The sequence below is a fragment of the Eptatretus burgeri genome, chromosome 4 (genome assembly GCF_056783735.1).
Source record: "Eptatretus burgeri isolate ZD-2024b chromosome 4, Ebu_testis_v1, whole genome shotgun sequence".
Taxonomy (NCBI): Eukaryota; Metazoa; Chordata; class Myxini; order Myxiniformes; family Myxinidae; genus Eptatretus; species Eptatretus burgeri.
The window spans coordinates 32,704,855-32,721,082 of NC_140964.1; the positions used below are offsets into that span (position 1 = coordinate 32,704,855).

At 37.8% G+C, this 16,228-nt stretch overlaps 3 protein-coding genes across 12 annotated transcripts in view; 2 read left to right on the plus strand and 1 right to left on the minus strand.

Moving 5' to 3' along the window:
* LOC147027755 (protein Wnt-5a-like) overlaps window positions 1-4,926 on the plus strand; it is a 101,216-nt gene extending 96,290 nt beyond the window's left edge. For all 3 annotated transcript variants that reach the window (XM_085877326.1, XM_085877328.1, XM_085877327.1), the window contains exon 5: window positions 1,467-4,926. In XM_085877326.1, coding sequence (XP_085733452.1) covers window positions 1,467-1,925 — 459 coding nt within the window. In that variant the 3' untranslated portion in view covers window positions 1,926-4,926. The remainder of the gene's footprint in view (window positions 1-1,466) is intronic.
* A 3,094-nt stretch (window positions 4,927-8,020) lies between these two features.
* Window positions 8,021-10,330, minus strand: LOC147027756 (dnaJ homolog subfamily B member 9-like). 2 transcript variants are annotated; one of them, XM_085877330.1, is made up of 3 exons: window positions 10,097-10,330; window positions 9,426-9,649; window positions 8,021-9,269 (listed from the first exon to the last, which is right to left on the minus strand). In XM_085877330.1, the coding sequence occupies exons 1-3, from the start codon at window positions 10,114-10,116 to the stop codon at window positions 8,821-8,823; spliced, it is 693 nt and encodes a 230-aa protein (XP_085733456.1). In that variant the 5' UTR covers window positions 10,117-10,330; the 3' UTR covers window positions 8,021-8,820. The 2 variants fall into 2 exon arrangements, with proteins under 2 accessions (XP_085733456.1, XP_085733455.1); XM_085877329.1 differs by lacking the exon at window positions 10,097-10,330 and having other exon boundaries at window positions 9,426-10,087.
* A 721-nt stretch (window positions 10,331-11,051) lies between these two features.
* RFT1 (RFT1 glycolipid translocator homolog) overlaps window positions 11,052-16,228 on the plus strand; it is a 92,497-nt gene continuing 87,320 nt past the window's right edge. For 4 of the 7 annotated variants that reach the window (XM_085877333.1, XM_085877331.1, XM_085877332.1 and 1 more), the window contains exon 1: window positions 11,052-11,340. In XM_085877333.1, the coding sequence (XP_085733459.1) occupies window positions 11,278-11,340 (63 nt within the window). In that variant the 5' untranslated portion in view covers window positions 11,052-11,277. The remainder of the gene's footprint in view (window positions 11,341-16,228) is intronic. The other 3 variants (XM_085877336.1, XM_085877334.1, XM_085877335.1) reach the window with 1 other exon arrangement.

Below are 16,228 nucleotides of genomic sequence, written 5' to 3' on the forward strand. Positions count from 1 at the left end.
ATTCAAGGAGGAAAACTCTCATCTGATATAAATCATGAATTAAAGGAATACTCTGGGTTATACTGTCGAATATCTCTTACACATTTTCCATGATCAAAATAAAGTGCTGTCTGATTTATCTGATACAAAAAAAATCAAAAGCAATTACTCCCTCTTTTCCCATTTTTCAATGGAGGATCGGTCTGTAGATTGATTGAATTCCAGATGCCATTCCATGCATTTACATGAGATATGCTCCTCCCCTTAAGACCAGGAGTGACGTCATTTTATAGACTTTTGATTGGTTGCACTGTCGTCATCCAACTTTTTCAGGGCGAAGTCCCGATGCTTGTTATTGGTTATGTGATCTAGGGAGGATGGAAAGTCAAACAGCCCATTGCAGTAACTGGCCGGTATTAACAAAGCCACAACAATTCAGTGTTAATTTAATTTTCACACTGTGATCTTAATTATGGGTCTTGCCTCCATCACTGTTTATAATGTACTATTAAATATGTGTATTGCCTCAATCACTAACTGAATTTTCTGAATTGGCACAGTGCTGGATGCATTATTTAACTTGATCAATCTTGGTTAGTCTGTTTACAACGGCCTGTAAAAGTATTCACCCCTGTCCAAAGTTTTCACATTTTTATGCCACCTGTGCTTATTTCATGATGTTTTAAAATTATATCTATATAAAAAAAAATTATTTATATATATATATATATATATATATATATATATATATATATATATATATATATGTATATATATATATATATATATATATATATATATATATATATATATATATATAAATATATATAATATCAAACGTTACATATTCATCTATATGTGCCATTATTGGTAAGGGGTGAATAGTTTTGCAGGCCACTATACTTGGTCAGTAGAAGACTGGCTCCAACCCACATCGGCCATCATTACACACCACTCCTGATCTCAAAGGTCAGTGTCCTAACTCTTACTATTCACACTCCCAATTGCTTGGCATGTTGCAAAATGTGTTCTGTACTATGAAGTGCACAGTGTGTTCTGTTACATCATCCCAACAAGCCAAAACCTAAAAGCAAAAAGGAGAATGTTTTATGGTTGTTTTCATGAGAATATTTTCATTTGATTAGAAAAGTTTACACAAACAAAGTAAAAGCGAGAGAGACTACACACTATTTAAAGGGGAAAACAAAAACATTTTAAACGAAAGAACAAGATGATCTGATGGTGAAGCTTGGCTGTTTTAGTTTTTTTTTTATATCAGTCTTTATCAACTTTGGGATAGCTTGGGAATGATTAAATAATGTAACAAAGTGTTTGGATCTTCTTCATAAGTCGCATGTTTTCTAATTCTGTAAACTTTTCTTTTACCATTCTTTACCTTTTGTATAATTGCTTTCTAATATGGAAGTACCAGTATTCATAGCACTATTGCAGTTTTTACCTTCCTTTGTGGCTGCTCTTCTTCCAAGGCTGTGTACAATCTTGCTGATGTGTCCTGCAAGTGTCACGGTGTCTCGGGGTCCTGTTCCCTCAAGACCTGCTGGCTACAACTCGCGGATTTCCGCAAGGTTGGAGATCATCTGAAGGAATGCTACGACGGTGCAGTTGCCATGCGGCTTGGCCGCCGTCGAACTCTTGAACTACGTAACTCACGACTCAATCCACCGTCGGCCGACGACCTGGTCTACCTTCAGACGAGCCCAGACTACTGCACTCAGAATGCACGCACTGGCTCTCTCGGCACTGTGGGACGTGCGTGCAACAAGACTTCGGCAGGAATGGATGGCTGCGAACTGATGTGCTGTGGACGTGGATATGATCAGTTCAAGGCCACAGTGGTGGAGAGATGCCATTGCAAATTCCATTGGTGTTGCTACGTCAAGTGTAAGAAATGCTCTCAGGTGGTTGACCAATTCATTTGCAAGTAGATATGAATGAATATATAGTAGAGAGAGAAAGACCTGATCTTTGGTGAATATCTGATAATGTTGAAGAGCTCTTGCAAGTCACAAGGCAAATGCACTCTACCTGATTTTAAGTTTCCTCGCACTCTTCATTGCAAGCACCTTCAGACTGACCAACAGCTGCTCCCTTACATCGGCCCCGTTGTTTCAAACCATCGTTTGCAGCAAAGCGAGTTCATTATTCTATGACGAGTTTGGCGAATATCTTGCAAATAGTGTACGTTATATTTGTATGAGAATTTATTTTGCTAACTCTTGTTTGAGCATTTAGCCTATTTAAAAGCGTATCAAACCTGAAGGTGTATATTAACTTTTTTTGGAGTTTAGAAATGGAGGATTCAGCAAAGGGCTGCTAAGAAAACTTTTTTTAGAGGTAAGGCAGAGAAATGGTTCTTTTATTCACGTAGGCAATATTATTTAGGTGTTGGGTGTGTAAGCTCAGGGTTACGCCTTAATTCTGTGTATAATTATCTAAGGTTTGATTATAAGTCTGAATCAAAGTTTATCTTGTATCCGTGATCAATAATTGATGATGAGATCTCTGAGCTGTGAGCCAGAGAGTAGGAAAGATTAATTAAACTTAAGAAAAGAAAAAAAAAACAAAAAACATTTTCCAGGAAACTTTCAGCAAGAGAGAATCTATTACAAAAAATGGAGACGCGTCTGTCCGTCTGTGCGTCATGATTCATTCTAAAGGGTTCCTGTAGTTGTCGCATAATAAAAATGGTACCGTTGGAAAGCTAAAAATCTATTAACATGGAACCAAAATTTGTGCCCATTTAATCATAAAGATGCCTGTGTTTTAAAGCCCTGGTTCCCGAATTGAAGGGGAAATGCGAGTTTAATGCAGTGGTTCCAACGGTAATGTTTGCTATTCTACGACAGCAGGAACCTTTTAAAAGGACACGGAAGGAGCACACAAAATTATGTACAGTAATATTTCTCAAAGCAATACCAAAATATATAAATGCACACTGAAGGAGAACACACAACCAACAACAACCACAGCCACCGTGACAGCATCAACAACAACTATGTGTTATAAAAGATCCTGTTTTATGTGTGTAGTGTGTGTTTTACTTAATTTTACATCCTCATTGAGACATGCAATATGTTTGAAGTACAACATGCTGTCTTTTGATTAAACCCGTCAATGAAGCGATGGCTAGGCATGCCCAGTACAGGAAAAGGGGAAACAAAAGGATTACCGTGTGGAAGCTGCATTCAACGTTTTGATTGGGAAACATCATTTTGGGATGGTGGTGGCCTCATGCATTGGGTATCAACCCAAATGTATTTTGCATTCGATTAATTGATTTCCCCACCAACCCCACACAATTAACCTCGGATCAATAACGGCGTTTCTGCTGTAACTCCAGAAGAGCCGGGCCTAAGCTCTTACCCTTACGCCAAATTCCCTGGACCTTTTACAGCCTCCGTTGCGAGGGCCACCACGACAGCTTGTGCCTCCGTACGATGATGCAACCAGCAGGATCTAATCAAGATATATGCATTTGCAAATCGACGATGACAGCGCTTTAAAAAAATTAAATAAAACCTCTGGAACTGAAAAGATCGATATAATTTTCCTTCATTACGATTCCTTTGTGATTCCATCTCCACGGGTGACCTTTTCAAGCTGACACATTCCACTGGGGGCTGACTGTTCGTGTGATGTTTTTGAAGGCTCTTTATTATTTTATAACCACGGGTTTTTCGTACCTAAGCCACTTGACACAACGTGATTTGTGAGCAATAAAGGCGAATGAGTCGCCTCTGGGCCGGATGCTGCGCTCGCCTTAAACACTGCAGGAAAGCAATTGGTCATTGACGTGACCTTTAAGCACCGGTGTGTCCAGTTTGCTCAAACTTATTACATTGTATGTCTGTATTTGTGAGAAAGAGAGAGAAAAAAAACTACTGACAGCCCTATATTAAGTGTGGGATCTGCAGTTCAACACTTCATTTTGTGATGTTGAGCAAAGCAAACGTGAACTGGGAATAAAGAAATGTTCTTTTGAGGAGTTATAGTTCTCTTTGCAACTTCTTTCCTCTGGTTGTGACGAGCACGTCAGGTGACCTTTCTCCGTTCCACACCTCCTACAATTAAGCGGGTATTGTGCATGATTATATCAACGGTCGAACTACACTGCCGATGATGGAATATCGACGAGACGTCACAATCGTGAGAACCTATTGAGGACTTTTGAGGTTGCTGTCTCATCTCTTTGGTGCCGTATGGCATGCTAGGTTAATGGATAGCTCAAACCCAGCTGTGAGCTTCCGGTAGGACCTGTCCAATGTGGTTAACTTTGCCCATTTACTAACTTTAGGGCTCCCTCTGCCGTTGGATATTTGTCCATTACAGTATTGAACATAAAGCAAATACTGAAAATGGACAAAAAACCCAGAACCTATAAGAAGCCCACACAAGGTGTGCAATGTTACATCGGCCATTTATCTATATTTTATGAGGATTAGCAGAAAGGAAAAGCTTCGTTTTGAAAGTAAATGTACAAAACTGTCGTTTATAGCAACAATGATATATTTGCTTCCGTGCTCAACAGGATGGTACAGAAGTAACAAACTTAGTCGAACCTGGGTTCCATTCCATCCTGGCACTTCGCATGCAAGTTGTTGCATCATTGAGTGTTGCGTGGTCCTTGTGATGGATGCTAAGCCAGGTGTCCCATTGCTAGCATTAGCTGATTGATGTTAAAATCTTATGGTGTCTTTCGCAAAGAGTAGGTGAGTTGAGTTATCACCAGCCCCCTGAACAAATGGCATTCCTGCTTGGACAACCACTGGGAAGACAAAGACAAACCACCCAGTATAATCCCTGCCACTGAAGAGAGAGAGAGGGAATTACCTTATCGGTGCATTTCTGTATTTTCACACTATGTCTATTAGCCATGTTCAATGCAATCACAGCATTTGTTGTCCTTTAATAAAATTAACAATCAAGGTTGTACCAGTGCAATGCTCGCACGCACACACACACACACACCCTTACGATAATTCACAGACCAGTGTGTTTGTTTGCACACTATTCCTTGTTCTGAGCCAATTTCATCGAGACTTGCTACATACGATCAGCATGACCACATTTAATGCATAGGGGTGTTTTTATCTTTGCCAGTGGTCTTTGTTGGGTGTGGGTGTGGGGGGTGGGAGGAGAGTGGGGATGCAAATTCTCTGTGTAAATGTGTATCTGTAAATATTGTTGTGGGCCAGGGGTCTGGTGGAAAACGACCACGAGGTGGGGGAAAGCGACGTCGATTCCCACCAGACTCCCCGGAATTGTAGGCCATCTCTCACGGATAATTCCGTGACGCGGCGGGTCGCTTAACCGACTGTGGACGCCAATACCTCAACCGCGTGGTGTAGGGTCCTCCTGTCTAGAATCAAGTTACCTAATTAACCACGCGGTTTCGACTACCGGGGAACCACGCCCTCGGTACGCCTTGCCCGAACCGGATCACTCGACCAACTACCGACTACCTTTCCGGATCAGATGCAGTCGAGCGGCACTGCCAAGGACGTACCGGCTGGAAGGAACGGATTATCGGGAATAAAGACCCAGCTAAACTCAGATTCAAACTATGCTGGACCAATGGGGGAAAAGACAGACGAGCTGGGAACATTTCTACAATTATTTATTTACAATAAAGCGAGGAAAAGCACGTGCCACAATAAAAAGGTTTATTCGGTATGTAATGCAAGGGAAAGATGAGAGATGTGTGGTGCGGCAATTTTACAAGCAACTTACAAAAGCGGACACAGTGCAGACTTGACGCGAGATTAATAAAGCTACAATCACAACAATTAAAATCTTATTCAGGCTTATCTAATGGACAGATGCCAACACACTCAGATGAAATAAACCCAATGAAAAGGAAAGGGATCTTTTGCAGCCAGGGATGGAGGGAGGGAGTTGAGGTCACAGTTTTTGGTACCTGAGCGTTTCGAGGGAAGGGATGCTCCGTGGTGCGGCACCTGACAAAAGCTGTACAGTAAGCAGTTCGGTCCACAGCCGCATGTGTGGTAATTGTGTCTGGCGGAGTTCAAAGAGGCGAGAGATGAGTAGTAAGCAGGACCAGATTAGAGGCTTGGTCGAGGTCGTGTGGGCAAGGACCAGTACAGTAGGCGAGCCGTCGAGGTGATACGTAGGCAGAGTCAAGCAGCCGGAACACTTTCACAACTCGCAATGCTCTTCAACCTCTCCAACTTAGACTTCGACCACGACAACTCGCAATTCTCTTAAACCTCCCCAACTTCTTCACAATTCCAACGACAATGACTACTTCCAACTCAGAGGTCCGTGCTTTATACAGCCTGGAGCTCGGGGAGGAGCCATGGCGAAGCCGACGTCATCGTCTGATCCGAGCATCCCGATTGGACCGGGCCTTCATATGGTCTGCCTTTCTGGGAGGGGTTTCGGCCAGACACCGGTCTGGCCCGCCCACGCCACGCGTGTCTGGGTTTGGGAAGGTGGAAGCCGATGCGTCTTTCATAGCGAACTTCGGGATTCTGCATCAGAAAACGAGACTCCGGATACAGTGGGTAGTCGGTGGTACGCTATGGTAAACAAGACGAGGGTGCAAGGAAATTCACCTCAGAAAATAAATGAGGAAGAGGGGGAAGTGGAATGGAGGGGAAAATGATTTAATAAAATAAAAGGGAAAAAATGATTTATCAATCCTAACTATAGCCCATCGCAACACACTCCCTCGTCTTCCCACTCGACAAAAGGTAGGGACCTAACTACACATATATCAATTAGCTGAAAAAGCAGTCATATTTCCACTTTCATTTTTAGATTTTCAGATGTTTAATTTATCTGATATTCCTCATTGGAACTTGCTTTTGAAAAGTTTATTTCAACAGAAAGAGTGAACTTTCCTTTCTAGAACATGTTACAGTTTGGAAATCGATCAAAAATTGGCTGAGTGGCATGTGATAGAGTAAAATTTATCCTCGTTTCACTTTGAATGCCTATTCAGGGATGAAAAAATAAAAGTGCCTGTGCTATTCTGTGAAGTGTGCTGAAAGTGGCTGAGATGAGGCTCATTTTACCAACAATAATCATATTATCTAATTTTACAAACATTATAGACATATTTTGATTAAATACCGCTCACTGACCACGCGTTTCAAAATTTCAAATTTGTCCGCCATTACGCGACAATCAATATTATACACAATTAGAATTTTACCTGAATCATTGAATTTGAAATCTCTTACCCCAAATGATACATTTCTGTCATGACCAATTTGCAGGAAAAATACAGGTTTGCCTCAATCTCCCTCAACAGTTAAAGTAAAGGGAGATATTTTTCTTGTCCACCATTACGCTACAATTCTGGAATTATTGCTGAAATATTGAGGTGAGTGAATGTTTTAAGTATTTGGACATTAAAATAGATGAATCAGACTGACTTCACAAGTCTATGAGCAATAATGCTCAAATATTTATCTGACAACCATTTGGAGGGAAGAAAATTTAATTTTTTTATTCATGTCCATCGAGAAATATGAAAATTTGCCAAAATTTGATACTATCGTGTCGCGACATCCTGGCCTAACAAGTGGAACGGATTGTCATAGTAAGTGTCCATGATATTTAAATGTTTATCAGTCTGGTTCCTTTCCTGAGTTGTGTTTGTCTGAATTGATAAACTGTTTTTTGCCTTGTGTTCCATATATGCTCCAGTTTATGGAATAGTTAATGATTTGATAATTTCATGAAGTTCATTTTTGAGAATTTTTGGTCAGTTTTGGAATGGAGTGGCTCCCACTTAGCTGCGACAAGCCTTATGACAATGTATGTGACATGATAGGGTGCATTGACGACACAGGTATATGGGACATAATAACAGCATGTTCAGTTAATGCTGGTATTTTTGTTCAGAATGAGCACAAGGTGAGACCATGCGCTCTACCGAGAGCCATTCTAGTTTTACCATAGACAATGATCTTGAATCGGTGAAATTTAACATTCCTTCTCCGATGAGATGATGTTGACGGATTTTGGACCAAATTTTGCTGTGATGCATACATTCTTGCAAAATGCAAAACATTCCTTTATTACTGACTTGGGTGCAAACCGCAGCACCACAATACCGAACAAGATTTTCTGATTTAAATTAAATTTTTTTAAAAAGATCAGATTTACCTACATCTTAAAACAGGTAGGATAAGAAAAAGGAAGGAAAAAAATGCTCCAAGAGGGACATTCACATATTATATACACACAAAGGAAATCAAATTTGAGAAAACAATTGGCTGGTGATGAGGGATATTAGGAGAGGTGTTTATAAATATGGAGATGGTCTCCAAATATGATCAACAGAATAAATATTGATGAAGATAATTGCAAAAAAATATTCTTCAATCTCCAGTACATTCATCACAACTTGATATTAGCTCTGCTTTGCAAGAATGTTCAGACAGAACTCCTGCTCAATGAAAGCACACACACACACAAAAATGAAATTGCATGAAACATCCTTCATTGCCAGTCTTGAGACTGATGTGAGCACGTAAACTCCCAAAAGATATGCTCACAACATTAGTCGTGAGCATGTTAACATACCGAAACATAAAGGGCAAAGCAACGACCATCCAGACTTCAAAATGGACATTGTTAAAACGCAGCATGAGTCAGCAAAATGCAAATCACACCAAGCATATAGTGCAAGATAAAGTTCAAACCAACCATAACTTCACACAAGTCCCACCCCCCCCCCCTCAAAAAATGGAAGAGGGATTCAAAAGTTTGTGGATTGAGCGACATGGCGGAATAAAATGGCACGTTATCGAGTGAGCGAGCAGAAAGTGCAGAAATCCAGTGTCACAGCTACTGTCCTGTGCATTCCGTGTGTGTCGTGACCATGTTTCCAACCCGCCTGGTCACAGTCCTACACTCTTGGTGCATCTCCCTCCGACTGTATGCGGTTCTTTGATGTAGATCTGAAAAACTCCAGAAATCATCATTCCCCTCCGTGAACACGTCATCGAAAATCCCTCCATACAGGTTGCTGTCGCCAAAAGAAAAGTCTCCAAAGTCACCATCATGCTCGTGCTGCTCCCCACGATAATCAAAAGTTTTCCAAGGACTCTCAAAGGTCTGTTTACGTCCTTGCTTTGACCTCTGCCAATGATCAAAACCGAAGTCTGGAAATCGTTCAAAATCTTCGTTAAAGTCGAAAGGCCGGCTTCCATATTGATCGTCACTTGTCCAATGAGGGTTGAAGCTAAGCTGATCATATTCCCGCCGCTTCTTCTCATCCGAAAGCACCTCGTATGCTTGAATGGGGAACAAATAAAGAAGAGAGAAAACCAAGTCAGAAAGCAGGATTTACCAATGGCTGCAACAATTGGTAAATAATCAAAATCATGAAACACCAAAAAAAGCTCACCACAATCACCATCAAAAGGACACCATTGTAACAAGCAGGTCACCTTGTGCGATCTCGTGAAACTTGTCCTCAGCGTCAGGGCTCTTGTTCCTGTCTGGGTGGAACTTCATGGCGAGGCGGTGGAAAGCTTTCTTGATCTGATGATGCCCGGCGGAGCGTGGCACACCAAGTACCTCGTACAGATCACGTGCTGCCAGGACACACTCTGTGATGAAGAGTGTGTACACGGCTGCCAGGAGGACATACTGCATGCATGACATCCCTACCCTAGGGTAGACGATGTGTGTCAGTCCGCACAAGGGATTCATCCAATTCCTTCTCAAGCGAGGTCGAGGAGTTCACAGGTTGTCCACTTATCTCGTTAAAACACAGTGTCATGCAGGTCATCAAGATATAATTAAAAATAAAAAAATAAACATTGACATTCTTCTTTTGAAGAGGATCATTTCAACTCTGGACAATATTATATTGTACCTCAAACTCGAGTCACAACAACGCTCTCACTCATTTCTCACTCATTGTGACGAAAGAACTCTTGACAAACGTTACGTTAACAACATTACCCATAATTCCCTGCGATAGGACGTTCCAAAAATCCGATAAGTTTTAAAATCGCAGATTTGCATCAATTAACATGGACACGTCCTCACTCCGAGGACACGTCCTCACTACGAGGACACGTCCTCACTACGAGCACTCAGCACACGATCAGACCTCTTGTTGTCCGACGTCATCGTGTCACGTCATTGGAACGTTGGGACGGTCAGTCCGAAGCCCTGAAACCCGACGTGTCACTCGCTGAACGGCTGCGGGTGAACCGCTTCTCAGAGAAGGGATGGAAACCTTCGTCAACGAAGTGGATCATTATTTAACAACATGATACATGTATTTAACGTCCACCGATCCTCATCAACGTTAATGAGTGAGCGTGACAATTTTATCCACACTTTCCTTATTCGTTCCTTATTCATTCGTAATTCTTTCAGAAATTTTAACTTTTTTTTTTTTCATCAGAATTGGAGGGTTTTTGTTGTTGTTTTTTTGGCGGTTCCTTCTATCAATTTTTTTTTAATTTCATTTTATTTTTAGTACTTTGTGCCCCGTCCATTTATGATTAATCTTTCGCATATATTCGTTAAACCACTCTCGTTTACTTTTTTTATTACAGTATTTATTGATGATTTCTTTAATCAACCACCATTTTAATTTACTTCATTAAAAAAAAACTCTTTAAGTTTAAAAACGCGTCTAAGTTTATATATGGGCAAGCAACCGCCTAATGATATAAAAATAATACAAAGTGGTTACCATAGAGTCTCGATTGTGCCGGAAGTTGAATTAAAATAAAATCGTTTATTCCCCGTTGATTTGAAAGACACGATCGAGGCTGTGTTCCAATACCAAGCAGTTTGCTGTCGCCTGCAAAGACGACCGTTCCTTTTCAACCGTTTCGTTGAAGTGCTTGCTCAAGTGCTTAAGCCGCTTGGCGAGCGCTCGACAAGTTGATTGGTCAGGAAACACACCCCGGATGTTAGTTTGTAAAAATATGGGAAATAATCTTTCCAGAATGTTTTTTTAATATTTTTATCTCATTGTATATTTAGGTGTTCGATTAAAAAACAACAACAACTTGTATTCATATTTCTACGCCTAAAAACAACAACAACGACAAAAACGCTCTGTGAGCAGGAAGCTGTCTTCGGGGCATCTTTACATGATGATAACGTCACACGGCTCGTTCCTTCACAGTTCATTCCGAGCAATAAGATGCGTTTTGCGCGACGGAACGGCCGGTTTGAGTCCTTAAACTTTGAAGCAAACTCATCACACGGTGAATAACGAAATTAAATCTCTGTGCTTTGGACGAAAGGAGCGACGACGATTCGAAGGTTGTAATGTCTGCTTCCGCGATCCTGAGAGACGCATCGACGTTGGCCTCTTACAATGTGATACTGCAGGTAAACCTTTAACCCTTTGTACTTCTATTCATCATATTTTTTTTTAATATGGACGATAGTTTATTATATTCGTTATGTATTTTTGTCGTTTTATTTTCATTTCAATGCCCCAAATTTTCCGATTGTGAGAAGCGGGTGTTTGAGTTATACTCGTTAGTAGGGTAAAAATACTGATTCTGGTTCACTTTTCCCCATGAAAGTGAATGGGGGATTTTCAGCGATTCATATTTTTTTTTCCCCGAAAAATAAACCCCCTTTTTATCCCAAGGTATATTTATTTGTCTCCCCTTTTAACCTAGGGGCACTCTTTTCAAATAACCAATGCAATAAGATTAAGATTTGTTCAAGTAGTAAAGTCGTAATGTGATTTGTTAAAGGTGATTCCAAAGAAATATCTGAAACATGTAAGCCAAGGGACACTCTTTTTCAAATAACCAATGCAATAAGATTAAGATTTGTTCAAGTAGTAAAGTAGTAATGTGATTTGTTAAAGGTGATTCTAAAGAAATATCTGAAACATGTAAGCCAAGGGACACTCTTTTTCAAATAACCAATGCATATTGTTTAGCTCACTCATTGAACCTATAAAGATTTGTTCATTCTCAAATTCCTTCAATAGTTTGATTTTCTTTGCACAATAATCCCCATCGAAAATATTTAAAAATAAAACATTTGAATCTTTATATTTTTCAAGATACCCTTTTGTGTCATGAAATGATATACTTCTCTTAATGATCTCATCTGACCACCTCCTGAGCCACATATCATTTTGAGATTGTGGTAAATTATTTTTCCATTGTTCAGTTGATAACCATCAAAGTTTTCAGTCCATTCAAGGATATGAATTTTTTTCTTTACATCCTCTAACTTACTAGTTTTTAAATTGATTCGCTTATTTGTTTTGTTTACCTTTGTTTTAGTTATTTTTTCAATAAGACTTATTTGATATTTTTCACATTCATTATGTTTTCCATTTATATACCAAGACTGAGATTTTCTCCACTCTTTACTTTGATTAATACTTGGTTTGACCATTTATATATTGTGAAAAAACATGGCGGTAGCCCTTAGAAACCCGAACCCATCTTCCCATCGTTAAAACACAATCTATTCTATACACTCTATCATACAATATCCATATGGAACACAATCTATTCCATTATCTAAAATAAATCTCTTATCATCAAAGGCTCCTAATGCCTTTTTATTTACTTCTTCACTATATATCTTATGTTTATAACTTCTTATTGTATTCATTTTCCTATATTCTTCTTTCTTAATCATCAAACAATTATAATAATTTCTAAAAGTTATTGATTTCTTTATTACATCTCTATTATAATACCAAGCTTGCACACTAAAAACTCGGCTCGCCGTCACACGATCCCTATGAAATTGCTGTGGCACTTGGCGGACATGCCGACGATGTTTGGGAAGTCTTGGTGTTCCATAGTACCACTTGCATTTTGCACAATGCGTATTTTTGTCATTCCCCGTGTACGGTCTGTCGTCTGCTACCACCTATGTTGTACTGCTATCCCGTGCATGTGCACGGGTATCGCTAGTATTTCTTTGTTCCCTTTAACCTCTTATCAATCTGATCACCATACTTATAAGCATATATGCCTTTGCTCTCAATCCAATAAACTCACTCATTACTTTTCCACCCAACTCATCCTTAAACTTACCAATAACCTTTTCGTTCTTTTTTGAAAATAACTCACTCTTCTTATTAAAATTACTTGTATCATATACTCCAATATTTTTCTTCATATCTTTATAAACATCATCAGTTTTTATATCTAGGATAAAACTATCAGTGTTCATATACAACAATGAAACATTTTCACCATACTCTTTCTTTAAGCCATTATAAAAATAATCATACATCAATATCTTTGATAAATTAAGAACTGCTGTTCTAATATAAATTGGTTTATCCATTACAATACTTTCCTTTTCCATATGAATAGCAGAAAAGTTCTCTGAAAAAACCTCTTCTTTCTTAAAACTTGGTTTATTTATCAATCTTGAAGCTTCTTTCCAAGATGTTGCAAATCTAATGTTTTGCCTATTTCTAACATTCTCCATTGTCTTTCCAAAGACAGCATTATTCATCAATTTATAGAATTCCCCTTCAAATTTTACTTTTGTATTTGTTCTCATATCTGTATTGAATTTAATATACTTTTTCATCCAAAGACTTTGTTTGAATTTTAGCTACTCTCAGTCCTTCTCAAAAACTGTTTCAAGCTTCTCTGATGCAAAACATATCCCGCTTTATCATAAAATGTGGTTAATAACTTTTCTGTTGATTTGCCTTTAATATTAAAACTTTTATGATAATCACTTAACCATTCTTTCTTTGGGGTTTCTTTCTCGCATGCAAAAGGAAGGTCTTTATGCTTATTATGAAGATCACTTGGGTACCTCAAATCAACTTCAAAATAATAACCTTCTTCTTCCTCATTCCATTCCTCTTTAGAAGAAATAACAATATTCATCAAAGCCTTTTCATAATCCTTTTCTTCCACCCACTCTAATTTACCAGAAGGCAGAGATTGAGACATTGCCCATCCATACAAATTATTAGCATCAAAATACATCAAATAATTACTATGTTTTTCACTATCATAATTTGGAAGATATTTATTATTTGCTTTAGCATATCTTTTTGAACATACTTGTGATATTCCACCTCTCTTAGACGTCTTAATCATCAAAAGCATATCGACATCACTGATTAAATCTATATCTTGTTTTGTCATTTTCAACATTGCACTCCAAGCTAAAGCAGGAACTGTGAAATAGTGGGCAGGATCTAATCCCTAACAATTTTTATTATGACAGAGTGATCGAAAAGCTTCAAACACATCAGCTAACAATAAAACATCTGTTTTTAGATACAAATCATGATATTCTCAAAGGTTCTTTATCTTAAATATTTTCCAAATTGCTTGTGCGTGTTTATAATTCCTTATCACTTATCTCTTCTTCATAAAGGTTATTATAGAAACTTTCTTTTGAAGGAAGTTGTGTTTCTTTAAATCTCATAAATGAATCCATATAATCATAAGGATAAATTCCCTTACTTGTAAGAATTTTCTCTTTACTTTGAATTTCATTCCTTGTTTGAATTTCCTCTCTCGTTAGAATTCCCTCTTTAATCAGAATTTCATCTTTAATCAGAATTTCCTCTTTAGTTAGAATTTCATTCATTGTTTGAATTTTCTTTAAAATTAGAATTTAATCTTCAGTTCGAATTTCTTCATTAATTTCCTCATTAATTAGAATTTCCTCTTTACTTTGAATTCTCTCTTTAATCTGAATTTCCTCTTTTGGAAAGAATGAATTAAGATTTGGAAAAGACCCCGTGGAGCTTAGATTTGATGCTCGGTCGGCTCGTGGTGTTTCCATAAACTTGTAAGAATCTAGAAACCTAATACGAGTTAAAGGTTTTGTGAATATCATTTTGTAAATGAAATATACTTTTGACTTGTGTTTTGTTAAGGCAGAAATATTCCCTGGTGTTTTTGAAAGTTCATTTATAAATAGATGTGTATCATAGTTGGCGCTGTTGTGAAGAAAGACTGGAATAAAAGAAGGAAATTTATAATTAAGATTACAACAGGAATGAGCGGGACCTCTATATTTACCAGTAAGATGACAATGATCCCTCACTTTAGACTCCTCAATTTCCTCCTCACAAATATGACAGATATTGCTCTTTCTAAATTCTAATTTTTCTTCTTCGGTTAATTTCATCGGTTCATTTGTTTCTTTCATTAATTTAGTTAGTCTTATACAATCCCTTTCTAATCGTTTTACAAACTCTTGTGAAGCTTTTTTTCCACTATCATGTTGAAGTTTATTATACTTTTCTCCAACAGATGATTTGATATAATAACAGAAACCACAAGGAATATGTTTTTGATATTTATTTGAATGTGATTCTTTTGGATTAGGAGAAGCAGTATTTATCTTTTTTAGGATGCATTCAAAATCAGCATGTATCACAAATGGGTGCATGATAGATTTATTATAGTCTTCAAAAGAAATCTTTTCACCAGGTTTAGGCATTGTAATTACAGCTGATTTATGATTACTACAATATTTTGAATGTTGTTCTAATCGTTCTTTTGTATGAAATGAATTAAGACATCGCTTACAAGGATATATTTTGTTTGCTGTTCTGAATACTTGAGAAGAGATTAATCTTGATAAATTGTTGATGTATGTATAATGTGAATTCTTTCCAACACTAAAATATAAAAGATCAATCTGTGTTTCTTCATTTTAATATTTGAACTTTGTTTGTATCCGTTAATCCATGTACATTAATAGAAAGATTATTCTTTTTCTCAAATTTAGGAATATCTGTTAGTGGCATTGGGAATTTAAAATCTTTAATGTCCAAGGTATTGTCATATTTCATATATTGTTTTACTCTTTCTGAATTACAATTTGGTGGATGTAAGTGAGCAAGAACAGACCAGAGAAAACATTTATTATCATTGTTCTTAATATTAACAACTGCCTTCTTTAGTTTTATTTCGTTTGGTAATTCAATATAAGAAGAAGCTTTAAGAGGGTTTGATTTTAGAATGTGTATATCTAAAAAGATGATTTAAAAAAATATTAAATCCACTTCCTACCACTGTATTATCAACATCCTCCTCTTGTCTTGATAGTTCTTCAAAAACCCCACTATTCAAAAAATCTTGAAATGATGTTATAAAATGAAGATCTGTTCTCATATAAGGAGTTTGTTCTTCATCTTGTCTTTTCATATTCATTTTCACTCCCATATAAAACTTTAAAGTTTTCATTTCTTTTAATGTCTTTTTAATAACTTTTTCAACATCAGGTTTCACTATTTCAGTTGATT

Bases quoted from the DNA above. Each gene is read 5' to 3' on its own strand.
- LOC147027756 (XM_085877329.1), bottom strand. From the start codon at position 9,690: ATGAATCCCTTGTGCGGACTGACACACATCGTCTACCCTAGGGTAGGG. The intron at 9,270-9,425 runs GTGACCTGCTTG...TCCCCATTCAAG, and splicing joins GTTTCACGAGATCGCACAAG to CATACGAGGTGCTTTCGGAT.